The sequence below is a fragment of the Ceratocystis lukuohia genome (genome assembly GCF_044167205.1).
Source record: "Ceratocystis lukuohia strain C4212 chromosome Unknown Supercontig6_pilon, whole genome shotgun sequence".
Taxonomy (NCBI): Eukaryota; Fungi; Ascomycota; class Sordariomycetes; order Microascales; family Ceratocystidaceae; genus Ceratocystis; species Ceratocystis lukuohia.
In genome coordinates this window covers 2,124,195-2,140,733 of record NW_027263525.1, presented here as the reverse complement: position 1 = coordinate 2,140,733, position 16,539 = coordinate 2,124,195, and the positions used below count along the sequence as shown (strand labels likewise).

At 49.8% G+C, this 16,539-nt stretch overlaps 3 protein-coding genes across 3 annotated transcripts; 2 read left to right on the top strand and 1 right to left on the bottom strand.

The window, feature by feature from the left end:
• Positions 1-169: 169 nt before the first annotated feature.
• HOO65_060505 (Fe-S cluster assembly protein dre2) lies at positions 170-1,305 on the top strand (the record flags this gene model as incomplete). Its single annotated transcript, XM_071003960.1, has 2 exons — positions 170-860; positions 932-1,305. The coding sequence occupies 2 exons, from the start codon at positions 170-172 to the stop codon at positions 1,303-1,305; spliced, it is 1,065 nt and encodes a 354-aa protein (XP_070857855.1).
• A 518-nt stretch (positions 1,306-1,823) lies between these two features.
• HOO65_060504 (Pheromone-processing carboxypeptidase KEX1) lies at positions 1,824-3,942 on the bottom strand (the record flags this gene model as incomplete). Its single annotated transcript, XM_071003750.1, has 3 exons — positions 1,824-3,227; positions 3,284-3,644; positions 3,788-3,942. The coding sequence occupies 3 exons, from the start codon at positions 3,940-3,942 to the stop codon at positions 1,824-1,826; spliced, it is 1,920 nt and encodes a 639-aa protein (XP_070857854.1).
• A 682-nt stretch (positions 3,943-4,624) lies between these two features.
• HOO65_060503 (Protein arginine N-methyltransferase SFM1) lies at positions 4,625-5,375 on the top strand (the record flags this gene model as incomplete). The annotated part of the gene is made up of 3 exons (XM_071004048.1): positions 4,625-4,940; positions 5,179-5,289; positions 5,338-5,375. The coding sequence occupies 3 exons, from the start codon at positions 4,625-4,627 to the stop codon at positions 5,373-5,375; spliced, it is 465 nt and encodes a 154-aa protein (XP_070857853.1).
• Positions 5,376-16,539: the final 11,164 nt, after the last annotated feature.

Sequence of the window (16,539 nt, the reverse complement as noted above, 5' to 3'; positions counted from 1 at the left end):
TCTCTCCAACGACTTCCCCTTCCTCCTCTAAGCCGCCCGTTTTTCTCCCCCTCTTATTCTTGCCTTCTCCGGCTACTTCTGGGCCAGTCGCTCGTCCATTCAGTCAACCCCTCCCCGCCATAAACTACAAATATTCTACCAAAAAAAAAGCCAAAGAATACATCCCAAAATGGCCCCCGCCGTGACCATTGATCTATCGCCGGATCTTGACTTCTCGCAGTCTATCAAGTCTACTCCGTCCACCTCCGGCCCTACCACTAGCCTCGCCTCATCTAAGATGCCCCGCACTCTACTTCTTGCTCCGCCTTCTTTGGCTGCTAACCCGGCCGCGCTTTCCTCGACCCTTGCCTCTGTTGACCGAAGCACCACCGACCTTCAAATGCTTGACCGTGTGGCCACCGGCACTGTGCACCTGGCACCAGCTACTTATCACACTGTGACAATCCTGCCTGATGCCGCCGGCACAGCTAGTGACGTCCTTCCACACCTTGGCCGCACGCTAATTAGCGCCGTAGCCGACGCTCTGGCCGAGGGCGGTGTTCTCCATGGAGCTGGCATGGCTGAGGGCCGCGTGATTCGGGAGGCCGTTCTTGCCGGCCTTGTAGCCAACGATGAAGGCTTCGAAAAGCCCGACTACGGCGCTGAGGCTGTAGTGCCACTAAAACTGAAATTCGGCGCAAAGAAGAGCAAGCCGACTGTGTCTGCTAGCGATACTGTCTTGCCCAAGAAACCACAGGCAGCGCCTGCAGGCGTTGGCTTTGTTGATCTAGATGACGACCTTGATGATGAAAGCGACGATGAAATCATTGATGAAAATACCCTACTTAGCGAGGCAGACCGGTTCCGCGAGATCAAAGTCCGTAAGTAACTTTTTGCTATGCCCTGCCTTACTCCCCTCCTCACCATCATTTACTAACAATCTTCGTACTAGCTACTGAGTGCCTCCCTAAGGCTGGCAAACGCCGTCGTGCCTGCAAAGACTGTACGTGCGGTCTCGCCGAGCGTATTGAGGCTGAAGACGCTGCTCGCCGCTCTGCGGCCGATGCCGCCCTTGCCACCTTGTCGTCCACCAACCAGCCACCGCCCGTGCCCGCAAAGGTTTCTCTTCCTTCCGCTCCTGCCCCTGCTATGCTAGTGGCCGACGATCTCGCTGAGGTCGACTTCACTGTGCCGGGAAAAACGGGCTCATGCGGCAACTGTGCCCTCGGTGACGCCTTCCGTTGCGACGGATGTCCGTATATTGGCATGCCGGCGTTCAAACCCGGTGAGGAGGTTCGGCTCCTGCGCAACGACGTGCAATTGTGATTCTCCTGTCCTTTCGCTGTTTCCTTGCCCTCCTCTTTTTCCCCTTTCCTGCCACCCTCTTCTGTTTTTTTTTAGGGGCGAGGGAGGAGTCTGTTGTTCCTTTTGTTTTCACGGCGTTACTTGGCGTTACGGACGGCGGGTAGCCTTGGGTTCCCTGGGTTGACAAAAATATGCTATCATACATACATCCATACCATACCATACCATACATACATACATTCACGCGTCATTCATCTAGTGGCAGCTCTGGTCCATTAGGTTTTGGCCTTTCCTGCTTTGGTTCACCTGACATAAGCTTATTTGTTTTTCTCCTTCTTTTTCCTTTGGTCGTCTTCTTGCGCCAAAGGGCATCATCATTAGTATGCATTATATTTAGAATACATTTCCTCTACGCCATATTTGCTGTGTGCTTAGACTATTCCTATATTGATATACCGCACCTCTATAGTGCCTTTAAATAAAATAATGTGAGCCCTGCCATTCACTAGCCAAGCTTGTCCCACGCCGCTGCCTCGACTTTACCTAGCGACCGATCTCGTGCCAGGCTCGCTCTTAGATGCCTGGCTATCAGACTCATCGTCCAAATCATCATCCGAGTCATGCGCACCAACGCTGTACCGGTCCAGGTTAATATCCGTCGGTGTCTGCAGTAGGCGCTCGTCATATTCTGCGGCTGCTGCCTCGACGTCACGCGCCGAAGATGTACGCATACCACGACTTCCCATGCGGATGCTCGTGCCACTTCTACTGTTGTTATCACCACGAAGACCACTGTAGCCAGCACTCTTGCGGCGCTCGCGCCACACCCACCAGCCCCATGCAACGGCAGCCACAGCCACAATCATCAGCACAATCTCTCCTGACTTGCGGTACGCCAGCCATTGGGCTTCTTCCAGCTCCTTCTGGTGGTCAGTATCGGTGTCTGTGCCGTTGCTGCCGCCACTGGGTGAAGTCGAGGCCGGAGGCTTGCTGCCAGGGGTGGTTGGCGATCCGCTCGTGGACTCGCCATCAATATAGCTGATGTAGCCGGGAGCCGGGCCTTGAGTACGGTCCACCTTCATAACTCGGTTAATCATGTCGAGCGAGCGCTCGGGCCAATCGAAAGGCACCATGTGCGAAGCTTCGTTGAAAAGAATAAACGACACATTCCGGGCCTCTTGCCAGAAGCCAGCTTTCTGGCCATCAAAAGTCCAATCGCGGCGCGGGGCCCAGTTTCCAGGGGTGGTCTCGAAACCTTTGCCGCCATTCCACGTCAAGTTGCCTAACAACGCCTCAGTTCCCATGTAGTTGCAAATCAAGTCTTCAGCACCGGAAAAGAAAGCCATTGGCACCTCTTCCAAAATGTCAGGGATCATCTGGATCGACGGCACAGACTTGCGAGCCCGGAACGCACTACCGACACCGCCGCTACACTCAGTCCAACTCGTGCTCTTAGCGGGGTTAACATTCAAAGCCTTGACAACATCACTGCGGCGCAGATACTTGGTGACAGCAGGGAGATCCGGGGGCCAGCTCATACCACACGAGGGGTATGTATCTTTGAGGCGCACATCGTACATGTTGTAGCACATGTCCTTGCCGTCATCACCAATTTTGCTAGTGTAGCGAAGGAAGTTCTGCAGCACTGCTTCGCACGGGCCATAGTCAACATGCTCGGGTTGGCCGTCCCCAAGAACATTAGCACACTTGCTCCATGCATCCTCCACTTGGTTCCGAGCCTCACCGCTGGAAGGAAGCAGCCCCTTTTTAGTGACGTAGTCCAATGTCGCACGGTATTGTTCGGGGGGCGAGATCCAGCCGTTTCCTATGACCAGGGACTTGAGATTCCAGGCATCCGCAGGCTTTTTCTTGTTTCGAGCCAGAATGGCCGAGCTAATATAGGGGATGTATTGGCCGGCGTATGACTCTCCGGCGATATACAACTGTAGAAACAAAGTCAGTGGAGGTCGCGATTACGAAATTTAGAGACGGGCCATACCTCGCTATCGGCGTGCTCGGGGAACGTGGCGAAGAACTTTTCAAGGAACGTGACCATGTTGTCGGCCATCTGATTCAGCTCGTTGAGGTAGCTATCGGTATCCACATAGCTGTAGCCCACACCCACTGGGTTGTCTACAAATAACAGGTTTGCGAACTGGTTCCATGAGCCGTTATTCCATTCCAACGTCTGGTCGGGTTTAACTCTGTACGGGCCGATTTCCATGAGTGCGCCATCCTCGGACGAGCATCCAGGGCCTCCATTGAGCCATAAAATAGTGCGTGTGCGTTTAGAAATGTGCTGGCTCTCGAATAGCCAGAAAAACAGGTTGCCGTGATGTTCAGGGGTGATTTCGATGTGGCTATCAGGAAAGAAAGGGGACTTGAGGTTAGCGCATTGACCATGTAGATATGGAGCCAGTCGCAAAGGACACAAGAACAATGCGAGTTTCTACCGTTTTTGTCTTCCACGATGAAGACCATGTATACAAGAAGGTCGGCTTACCCAGCATGCATCTTCACCTGCGGCTCCGCCGGTGCGCCGGGGAGATTCTTGACATAATAGGCGGAAGCAGGAAGCCCCGAGTCGTCTGCAGCAGCCACAGAGCCCAACAGCGCCACTGCCGAAGCAGCGGCCGTCAAGAGCCTAACGAAAGCCATATCCAACCAAGAGGGCAAATACGCGAGACAGGAGAATGGCTCTAGCAAAGCAAGGCAACAATACCGCGGTGGGTCCCTGTTAGCTTATAGATGCGATCGTTTCGGGGAGGGGGGCGGGCGGGCGGGCGATCACCTTCCGCGTATAAAAACAACAAAACACAAATCAAAAAGAGGGAAGAGAAAAACGTAAAAGGAAAACGAAGAAAAATGCTAGTGATTGAAGACGAAGTAGCCCCGTATCAATCGAAGGACACGAAGGATTAAAAAGCGGCTCGCTTTCTTACGCAATTCGCAGCCTTGTGCTGCAGCCTTACCCTTATCAAAATGGTTGCTCTTCCTTTAGTGTAGTTGAATATCTAAACAGCAAGCTGGCAACTGTAATGGGCCCATAAAACCGATGCCACCAAGACTTGCGATTGGTGCTTAGGTCTTGAAACTCGCCCAAAGGGGGATCCACTGCTTGCGCATATGTCTAACCCTATTTAAATAACCCTATACCTAAATTTTCGAGGGGCAAGCGTCAAGCGACGTCATCGACGCTGTCCGGAGGGACGTTGACTTGTGGACTAGTTTTTTTTTTTCACAATAACACTGACTGTGAGTTTGTATAATCATATGGTTTCTACCCCTTTTACTTTTTTGTTCTATCGCTAACTCTGCCACAGTAAATACAACCTCCGCCATGTCTCCAAAGACTTATATTGTTGAGCATCTAGACCCCGAGCTGGGCGTGTGGTCAGAACTGGAGTACATTGCCATTGCCAAGGAGACGGGGGCTGTTGGCGGCACGTTTTGCCTATCATCGCTGCCCCAGGCATTTGTGGTGCCCGAGAAATTGAGTCTGCACAAGGCCTTCAAGGCCGAGAATCGCGGAGTGGAGGAGCTGTATGCTGGTGACCTTAAGTCACGGGTGTGTCTGCTGGATCCCGCGGCAACGAAGGATCTGTGCCCAGAGGACGGCGAGAAATTCGATGCGTTTCTGTTTGGCGGCATTCTGGGTGAGTTGTTCTCAGCAAACAGGCTGTCTGCCCATTGATTTGTTGTCACTGCGGTGGCTTGGTGGTGCTGACATGACTAACTATTTGCGAATTTCGCGATGCTTTTGTACCATGGTAGGTGACGACCCTCCAAGAGGTTAGTTTTGCTCCCCCCCCCGTTTTCCTTCCTCTTTATTCCCTATTCCTGTATTGCATATGTGCGTATAGAACGTGAGTTGCTTATCAGGCCTGTGAACAGATCGCACATCTGAACTGCGCAAAAAGGGCTTCGAAGGCCGTCGGCTGGGTCCGATCCAGATGACCACTGACACTGCTGTGCGGGTGACTCGTAAGGTTGTTGAGGAGAAGAGTAAGTTTGCCACTCCCCTCCCCTCCTATATGCACGCATACACATTAGGGCGAGCTAAAGCGCCAGTAATGGCACTGTTGTTTTAGCCTCCTCCTAGTTATACCGCCCTAAGATAGGCAAACCTTGCATCATCACAGTATACATCATCAGCCACTCAAATATCAGGCTATTTATGCTTCCTCGCTACCAAGGTGCAGCCCGCCAGCACCAGAACCAGCCTTGACTCTCGTACCAGACTCCTCCGGCCCTGGCCTTTAGCCTCTATCTTCTAGTGTCTAGCCTCTCATGTCTAGCCTCCGGGCCCGGTGGAACCATGCACAGCAGAGACAACAGGGCTATACCGAAACCTGCTATAACCATACGTTGGGCCCTGTGACACACACTCCAAGTTTCGCCTTCTGGCGAACTAGCTTCTTCTTTCCTTGCAGTCCTCTGGTAGCGGCAGTGTTTCCTCTTGGTAGCGGTGTTGCTTGGCTGCTTTTTTTTTCTTCTGCCATCATACCACACAGCCCTAGGCGGTGTGTTTTCCTTGCTGCAAGCTACGAGGCTTTTGTGCGTGTGTGTGTATGCGTAGGTATGCTGCAGACTAGCCAAAGAGGCACTATGCAGCACATTTGCCTACATTTGCCATGGCACATGATTCAGCCGTAACTTGGGCTTTGGCTGAGCCGACAAAGGAAGAGTCAACACACGGAGAAAAGGAGAAAAGAAGTGAAAAGGAAACAAAGCTGATCAAAGACAAACATGGCGGCGAGGACGGGATGAAAATTTCCCTCCTGCAAGGCGAGGGCTGGCGGTGGACAGAGAAAGGCACATTTAGGCATGGCTAGCTGCTTGGGGCAACCCACAACATGCCACAACGTCTCCGTTGCTGTTGTTTTCTTGTTTTGGCTGTGGGCATAGGTGTCGTGTAACCAGGCCGTATAAAGCATCGCAGGCGCTAGCTGGCACGCAGGCTGTGGCAATGGTAGTGCTAGAGGCAGGCTTCTCTTCAACGACTGGCATCCCCAAACTTTCGCCCTTCCCCTCTCTTCTACTGTGCGACCGTTGCCCCAGGAAACGCGTCTTCCTTCACCGCTCATATTCTAGAGTCTGCACATGCCTAGGATCTATCGGACTGCTTATTGCATTGGTGTGTTAGCGCTTATCCGCTAACTTTAGGCTTGGCTTTCGTATAGTTCCTCTCGATAAGGTACCTGTTGTCGACCATCCCGAACTCAAGTTCAATGAGCACGAAAGCACGCAGATGCCGTTCCGTTACGTAACTGATGAGGCTGGAAAACCCATTATGCCCGAGGTAAGAACAAAGCAAGCCCCGGCCCGGCAGACCACCTGAAATGCATTTTGCCTCCTTTAAGTCTTGGCAATCATCTTGGTGTCGTGCCTTTCTCTCACTTTCTTTTCTGTTCTATGCTTTCAGATACACAAGTTCTCGACTGTCGATTTTTTTTATCTTCTTTTCCTCTACAGGAATCAGGCTTTGTTGTGCCACTGAAGCTTTGTCGATCGGAGCAAGCGTACAGTGTTTCTATTGGGGGTCAGGCTAACCAAGACACTCTGTCATCTTTACTATAGGGAATGGTTGAGTTGATCGAAAAGGACTCGGAGAAGGCTATTGATGATCTCTTTTAAGGACACGCTGAAATTCGCACAGCATATAGCCATAACTTAGAGACAAGTCTCAGAGGGGTGGGGGGATAGCGACAGATTGGGCTCTAAAAAAATAAAAGCAGCATTACCAAAGACTATGTATGAGACCTAAACCACAGCATACACACGCACATGCACGCACATGCACGCATACACATACATGCAAACACACACACACACACACACACACACACACACACACACACACACCACTGCTGCTGCTGCTGGCCAGAGGTACGTGAACGGCTTGCGTGTATAATCTATGTCTCGCTTTATTCATGATACGGACCTTCCCCTCTTCTCTCAATTTTCCTCTCTTCCCTTCTTGTCGTTCTCGCATGTTTGTGTGCACACATGTAGTATGTCCGATGTTGTGCTGAGCTTTCATGAGCTGGCGTGAAAGCCACCTTCCTACATCATAGTGTAGCTAAGCACAAGGTCTGCCTGTATGCCTATAACGCGCACACAGCAGCCATCATGCAACTTTTGCAAGCAAATTCCAGTTGGGAGGAGGTGAGCAAGCACAGGTACAATTACGTAGTTGTGCTGTCGCTTTATTTCTATTCGTTTTTGGCTTGATCACACGGACAAATAAAGGGCTGGATGAGACATGGGAACTCGACCCATTTGTATCAATAGGCCTGGCTGGAACTCTGGCTGTATCTGTGTATCAGTGAAACTACAATCTACATTTAGCTAAACACTGTCCCGAAAGAAAGACAACAGAGAGACAGGCGGTAAATCAGGCTACATCAGCGAGAGACAGCAGACAGGCGGGAATCTAGTCAGATAGTCGATCACAGAGGGCCGAACAATCAAACAGGCGAATAGATGGACGGGCAGGTGAACATGGCGAGGCAGCACATCATCCCGCCTCATCCTGCTTGTTACGGCTATGAGATCATGCTTTACATCGCTTGGCCTACACGTGTATCTGTGGGTGCGTGCCCGCTTTGTATATCTATCCAGCACCAGCCAAACGCCGAAACAGACCGCAATATCCCGCATCGTACTATCTAAACAAGTCACAGTGGGAGGCCCAGGTGACCCTGTCTGCTAATGATTCTGATACTAGTATTAAAGACATTTACGGATACCACATGTATGTGCCACAACATACAGTAGTAGATCAGAGCACAGCACAGTACAGCAGCAGGTCTCATCGCTGTTGAAGCCAAACAATGCAGGGAGTAACTAATGGTTCACGATGCGCATGTATCGATTATATTCGACCACTGGCATCCCCCCCCCTTTTTTTTCTTCTTTCTGTCCGCCCTTAATATTCGTGCTGATTTCTCCAAGTGGGTGACCTAAGCCTGGGCCGTGTAGCGGACAAAGCCTCTTCAGAACAGGGCGGAAGACGGGGCGGGCTGGGGAGATAAGGGAAGAGAGGGCGAGAGAGAGGAGGAGAAATATAGGCCTACCGCCTGTAGTGACAGACTGTGATTCATTTTTGGCAGCGAGTTGCAAATGGCTATGTGTATCAGGAAATGTATCCAATATTATGCCTTTGGTCCTTTGATGCTGTCCTCGTGTCGTCTAGTCTGTTCCAGTTCCTATTGCGCAGGCCCTACTTTTCAGATCTTTTGGGGTTTGCATCATTGTAAAACAGCGGGGGAGCTTGTGCTTGATACAAGCCGGGAGTGTGTGTGTGTGTGTGTGTGTTGGGGAGTGCAGTGCCGCTGGGATATGAGCATCGGGTGAGAGAAGGGGGCAGTGGGAGAGATACGCAGTAGAGAGCCGGTTCGCAGCCAGAATATCTACAAGTGCTATGCTCATGTATATACAGAGGCAATACGTATACATTGCATTGCGCCAGTGCAGGCTTCGTCTCCTCGTCTGTCCCCTCTATTCCCCCTCCCCCCCTCCGCTCTCGCCTCTCTTTTTCATTCTGTGACTCGTCCGTTCCTCGTCTGTAAGGCCTTGTATGTCCCAATCTTCATCCCGTCTGATTATAATGATGTGTTTGTTTGTCTGTTTGTTTGTCTGCCAGTCTGCCTAGCCAGCTGTCTGCCCATCTACCTTGATCATCTAACCAAGCCTCCATCCATCCATCCATGCCGCTCCTTAACTTTAACATGCGCAGGCCTTGTCTCGTCCTGTCTCGTCTTTGACTTGTCTCGTCTTGTCTCGTCGTTGTCTGTGTCTATTCCGTGACAGCTACGTTTTGACAGAGTTACATTCCTCCCAACTCTAACAACAAGGGCAATCCGAAACAAGGGAAGGGAAAGTGAACGGCTCTCTCTAACACGAAAGATGGTTGGCGGTTTGGCTGTCTGGAATAGCCGCTATAGGCCAAGCTGGGCGACAGAAGGTTTACAGGCCAAAGAAGCCAAATGTTATCAAAGACGGCAAGAAACAAGGCAGATGTTTCGGACTTTAGGATGGGTTTCTCAAACAAGCTTAGAGAGCCCTAATGCCGTTGCTTTATGTTGATGTGGAAGGGCAGAGGTAGCGGGCGCTGTGAGGCGCTGTGAGGCGCTGTAATTACAAGGCGCCCTTCGCTGTAATATAGGCCTAGGCCTGCTGCCGTCACAGGACATGACTCCACTCACTCCACTCCCCACGTACACCAGCCAGACCTTCTGAATCTACAGGGCACTAGCCCGCTGGAGTCCAACCCTGCAGCGGCCTCTCCTCTCCTCTCCTCTCCTCTCCTCCTCCTCCTCCTCCCCTCCCCTCCCCTCCCCCTACGCTCTTTTCGTTAAACGTTCGGTCGGTCATTGGTCTGTGCGTGCCCCCTCCTTCTTTCATCCCCCTCCCCATTCCATGTCCGTCCATATCCGTGTCATGTCTGTTGTCATTGTCTGGATTGTCTGGACCAAATGCAAATCTGAGACATTGGTGCTACAAGCAGAGACAATAAGAACGGACAAGACGAAGAGAAGAGGGAAAATAACAGCATGGAAACGGCAAAAGGACGGACGAGAAATACAGTGGTGAAAAGATGAGGAGAAATGTTGTGATAAAATGGTGGGGATATAATAGAATAAAGATGCGACGAGAAATATGGACAGTGAGATGAGGATGATAAATGAAATGAGAAATAAATAGAAATGAAAATAAAAATAAAAATAAAAATGGATAAAAATGAATAAATAAATAAAGGCTAAATAAATTATAATCAAATGTGTAAATAGTGCACAAGTGAAACTCGTTCATCCAATCAGTCCTGCCCCTTCCTCTCTTCCCTCTTCGCTCGCCCATCAGCCAGTCTCTTCCATCTCCCTTGCTCTTACTCTCACCACCTTCTCACACTCCACGCCACGCCGTCGCCAGCGCCTTTCTGCTTTGCCCCCCGCTTCTCTTTCGTCTTCTTTTCGTTCTTCTTCTTCTTCACATGCCTCTGTAGCTTTCCCTCCTGCTTCTTCAAACGTCTGTAAACCTCGCCCACATGCATCGGAGAATTTCCCAGGCCTGTCCCTATGTGCTGTGTGCCGCGTGCTATGCATCATTGTGTCAAGCCCTTGTTGTGCCATCTTCAATCGATATTAGTCAAGGCGAGTCGCTGTGCTGTGCTGTGCTGTGCTGTGCTATCCCGAACCGTACCGTACCGTACCGTGCTGTCCTGTATATCTGTATATCTATGCACACACGAGAATAATTCCATCATTTGCCCTGTTGATCAAAATCACGGAATATAACTGAGGCCAACAAGGGGGCCTCTCTGTACAGGGAGCAAGCATATGTTATCCACACACAAGCTGCCTTACGTCTTATGTTCTCTGATACCTGCTGGTACCTTGTTAATAACATGCCAATATAATAAATAGCTACGTAAGTTCTAGTGCCAACCAGCTTCTCGCCGTGCTCCATCCAATGAAATCACCCTCGTCTGATTCCTCCCAATATCATCAAACCATCTACAAGGCCAGAACCTTCTTCCTACCCGATCTAGGCCCAACCTAGACTAGACCGTCCCTTAGTCTCGAGGAAAGCAGGAGGCGGGCAGCCACACACCACCGCACCGCACCGCACACCACCGCACTACGCAGCACCGCGCACACAACACCGCACAACACTGCACAACACCAAGCAGGCCCAGCCCGACCGAGGCTTCGCTTGGCTTGCTCTTGTCCTTGGCTAGCCGCTGTTTGGCCCTTGCCCCGTTTCTGATAAGCCCAGAACCACTTCCCTATACTACTACTCTCCGCTGCTTCGTCCAAGTTTTAATGGAGAGCCCTGGTCTTAGCGCGAGTCGAGGCTTCTCAGGTGGCCCAAGCTTTGGGCTGTCTCAAGTTTGTGGGCTAATTCCGAGCCGTTGTCGTATGCTGGCCCGGGCGAAAGATACACATTCATTTTCCATTCTAGATCATTTTTGTCCGGCTATCCTTCTCACGCCTCTGCAGCAAACAGCCATTGCATGCGTACGTGCGTACGCAGTTACATTACTGCTGTGTACAAGGACAGGAAGATAGAGGACAGAGACAAGAATAAAGACAGAGGCAGAAACAGACGTGGTACGAGGCCAACTGATAGAAAAGATAACAGAGAAGCCTTTCCTCTAGCACAACATGAACACCGCTGCACACCGCACTGCGACACTTGGTCCTTGGTCGTTGGTGCACATGTAGCTTGTCGCACCTAGACAAAGCCCCAAAGTTTATGTTGCCTCTTTCGATTTTTCCCTCTCTTCTTCAGTCCTTTTTCTTGTTTCTTTTTTTTCTCCGTTTCTTATAGGGACTTCCGCTCCCTAACGTACAGAATGAGTCGTTGATCACCAGCGCGCAATATGGTTGGGCGATCTGTATCTCCGGGGGGGGGGGGGCGGTCATCGACTAACCCTTAGATAAACCCTAGTATGATATTGTCCTTTTTCTTTTTTTTTTCTTTTTTTTGTTCTTGTTTTTATTTGTTCTCTCTTGCTTTGTTTCGCTAGTTTTCGTGAGCTTATGATCGTCCCGGTATGTCGATCAGCGAAAGACTCACTTCTTTTTAATATTTGCAAACAGGTCTACAGCAGCGTGATAGACATAGAGACACGTATACCCAGGGACATTTGTCTCGCAGCCCGGAGAGGGGACACCGTAAAACACTGAATCAGCAACCTTGGGCTTTCTTTTTTTTTCTTTTTCAGAGACACATGATATGTTTTATATACATGGCGGACAGCAGATGGCCTGATATTCGGCCAGCCGGCCAGCGACAAGAAGACGCAAGTTTGGGGACAAAAACGCGAGACACGAGCTGGAAAATAAAAAGTAAAAAAAAAACTCCTCAAAAAAGGGCAGCTCAAGAAATATTGCTTCCTTCCTTTTTTGGATACGCAGTTGGTGGCTACGGGGCAGTAAAAAAGGAATATATTTCCTGCCTTCTTGACCTGTTGAGCCACGTGAATGTCGCCCAAGTTCAGACGGAATTTGGGGTTTCTAGAACTTAGAATCGAGGAATCGTATATGTAGCTAAGCGACTATGGGGCACTTGGTGGCAAAGCCTTCTTGGCTTCTACATAAGGGATGTAAAGAAAAGAAAAATAATAAAAAACAAGTACTAAACCCAAAAAAAAAGAAAAAAAGAGCTACTTCCATACAGCCTCTTTCTTTTCTCCTCCCCTTTCCCTTTCTCCTCTTGTTGGAAAATTCATCGGATATTCAGACGGAGATTTCTCCTCAATCCGGTGTGATGTGCGGCGTCAAGACAAAAGAGAGAAAGCAGGCTGCTCACATACAAATAAATAGCAAGAGCACCTGTGCAAAAAGTACAGCGATGCCAGGCCTAACCAGGATTCGAACCTGGGCTTACGGAATCAGAATCCGACGTCCTAACCAACTAGACTATTAAGCCGCATAATATAACCCGATGATGATGATGATGATGATGATGATGATGAAATTCAGTTTATACTCTAGGGACTATCTGCGGCCCCACTTTGGGAGTCCGGAGCTCTTTCGAGGACCGTATTTTCTGGCGCCTGTTTTTCTGTACCCCTTCCGCCCATGTCTGTGTGGTCCCGGGTCACGGCTTTGCCGTACCCATAGGGGCCTCCACAAGACATTCCCCTGCTGACTCCATCCCTGTAAGGAGAAGAGAGGAAAAAGGCAGGGAAGAGGGCTTCCCGTATTTTCCCTCCCTTCCCCCTACCCCACCGGTAAACCCCAGACCAACCCTAAACCCAGAAGAGGGGAGTCTGTCCCAACTTCCCCACAATCATTCGATCCTCTGAAAATTCTGCAGTGCCTGGAAATCGTGAAGATCACGAAGTCAGGACAGCAGATTCCAGTGCAGCCTGGGAAGCCCTTTCCATAAATTTTGTCTAAAATCCAGACTGTGTGAGCATCCGGGGCTCATGGTTAGTCCTTCCGCTTCTTCGATGCGCTGCCTGTTTGGTGTGGATGTGACCTCGAGGCAGTCCCCTTTCTGGTGACCTGACCCGAAAGTCACCAGTCCGTCGTCAGACGGGACCGCAAGAAAGAACAAAAACAAAAGGAAAAAACATAGGAAATATTTTGGACTGTGTGAACTCTCAAAGTTTAGTCCTGAGTGTGTGATGGTGTGTTCCTTGAGGTGGATTGGTGTTGCGGCGATGAGGTGTTGACGATCACGAAAAAGGTGTCGTGGAAAAGGGGGTGGATCGACGACGAGGTTAACCTCAAGGTTGGGTAAGTGCGGCCTCAAGGCATCACAGCTCATTTGCCATAAAAAAGAAAAGAATGAAAAAACGGTTATCGGTGTCATAAACGTTTTCCACCAGAAACCTGAAAAAAGGGGAGGTGCCAGACCTCAAAGGTACCCCCCGAGGGTTGTAGGAGGGAGAGTTGGCATAATATAACCCGATTACGCGGCCCACAGACAGCCTCTATGAGCCGGCGAAAAAAAAAAAAAAAAAAAAAAAAAAGAAAGAAAAAAACACACACGCACACAATCATAAACCCTTCACACAAATTAATATGACCAAAAAAGGGACTGCAAACCCAGCCCAAATCAAATCCATCCAAAAAGCAGGACACTCCAACACGCTAAAAGCGAAGTCAAGCGGCATTTATCAGCCCTCTGGTGATGTGCGCGTCTAGCCTCAAGGTGATGAGGCAGGTTAGTTCCGAGAAATAAATTAGCTTACTCCTAATGACAGATGACAGGGAGAGCCAGGAAGCAGGGAGCACTTGGCTTTGGGTTAGACCAGGTTTCGAAATCAAAGTCAATGCTAGAACTCAGTCAGTCAGTCAGTCCATAGATAAGGAGAGCAGGAACGGCCTGTGTTTAGCTTAGCCAGAGCTAGCCAAGAAGCTGGAGATTGCTGATGATCGCCCTTCTGCTGCTTGGCTTGTCCCCTTTATTTCGGTGTACGACGACGCTCTCATCCTCAGTCCTCTCTGCCTCTTTCTCCCCGGGCAAGCCACACATCCACAGCCAAGGAACCCTAGAAGGCCTGCAAGAACTTTACGCAACAAGACAGAAGGGGACAACGCCTTAGATAAGAGAATCTAAATGGAAGAAACGAAACTGTTTCCTGGCTCATTTCCACCTTGTCCCCTTTACCTTCCTTTTGGTCCTTGTCCCCCTTCTGCCCTACCCCAGCTCAACGTGAAGCTGAACAAGAAACAGACACGAGACAGTCCGGGTAGAAGAATTTATATGAATGGGGTGGGGGGATGCCCAAGCCAGAAAGGAGAGCGGTATAAGTGCAAAAAAGACAAGGCCAAACGACACATCCAAGCCAAGCCTCTCCAAAAGCCCAAAAGACTAGACGAGACAACGCCCTGAAAATGTAAGGCACGAGAAACGTCCAATGTTGCAAGCGGCAGCACAAGAAACGAAAGTTTGTTTCCCGTACTGGTGTATTCGACTGCCTCTCAGCATATTGCTCTTTTTTTTAATTTTTATTTCTTTCCTAGAGAAGCCTCCTTTGCCATTGGTCAGCGGCTCTCTACCCTTTACCAACGAACGCAAGCAATAAAGTTGAACCCTCCCAAGCAGCCCCCTCCAGTTTATTAGAGCAAACTCTCGGTTAAGCAGAGGTTCAAAACGCCCGCTAGACCCAATCCAGGGCCTGGACCTAAGCTGTCAAAGCAGGGAGCCTAATATAGAAATATGCAGAAAGACGGTGGGGGGAGGGGGGAGTGGGAGTCTAGCCAAGGAGAGAGGGAGGGATCAAAGCAGGGCTGCTTCTTCTGGTCTTTTGAGATTTGCTGCTGCTTTACTTATCCGAAATTACAGTAACACTTTGAAAACAAGAACTGCCAGAGCCCTCTCTCTGTCCCGGCCCTCTTTATCAGCGCAAGATCAAGAGGAAACGCCATGGATGACCAGAAGGGCTAGGTTTGCATCGTTGAAACATCTAGCGAAATCAACAGAGCAAAGTGCTAGAAAATAAGTGCGCCCAACAGATACAGCCCTGATGATTGTGTTGGAAGGCCCTCGCAGCTTGGATTTCAGTAGCCCTAGGGATATCACATCATGATCCTAGTCTTCTTTCTGTTCTCCGTTCTCTATTCTCCGTTCTCCGTGGCCTGGGCTCAGTATACCTGCATTTGTACGTGCGTAGACACACAAGATGCATGTCAACCAAAATCCCTCGGCGCGATCAGCATCATGAAAGGCCAGTTCAGCCCAAATTCTGTTCGGCTCCTATCCAATGGCAATAAACGTAAAGCTGTTTTCTCCCCTTTCAAGGGCCAAAAGACAACACAAGAGACAGGATATGCAACAACATGCAGACAAGCCCAGGGCCAATACGATGTCTGCCCTCCACATTTGGTCTCTTCAATTTCTCCGTCTCTTCTAGTTCATTTCTTCATGAGTTCTGACACGACAAGCTAAGCCGACTGTTTCGTCCTCGCAATCAACGCGAGCCCCAGGCTCTTCTTCTTCTTCTTCTTCTTCTTCTTCTTCTTCATCCTCTCCTCCCTTTGACGCACCCCCTGTCTAGAGATCTTTTGAAGTTGTATTTTATACATTCTACTCGGCTGGCTGTTCGTCCAGTGTTGCATCTCATCTTATTTAAATGCTAGCGTCCTTTAGGCTGGAGGGAGGAGTATGTATGCGAAGGTGCTCGACACTGGGTTTGTTTTAAGTTTTCCTTCTCCTTCTAGGTGCGTTTTTTTTTTTTCCTTTGGCTTTTTTTTCTCCGTTTCAAGCGAGGGGAGACGGACAGCAATCACATTGACAGCAGGAGAGAAATAATGAATAAAGTAAATTAATAAGTGAGGAAAACCTGCTCATGGGTATTTTGCAGTTGAAAGGTGTCTGGGGTTCCGCATGCTCCGACAGGCCCAGAGAGGGACGCTGAGCATGGGCTTATCTATCTCTCCTCTCTATGCCATGCCAATAATTCTACGAGTCAAAAAAGGGGGCAGCAAGGCGCTCGCTCTATTGGCTCTGCATATTATCACGTTGTATTGCTTTACAAGACACAACACAAATGAAAAGACTCAACAGCAAGCCGACTTACTGAACGTATATCAACTTGAGCTGTAGTAAGATTGTTCTGGTAAACTCCCGCAAGAGGAGGGCCAGTGTAGAGTCATGGCCCCAATCAAGAAGTAAGTGGTACCGATGCAGCGGCTTGATGAAAAGGATAGAGCCCTCCGTCTCTCTCTCTCTCTCTCTCTCCCTTGCTATTAACCCACACCCATCACATCTTATCACTCGGTCACTTAAATA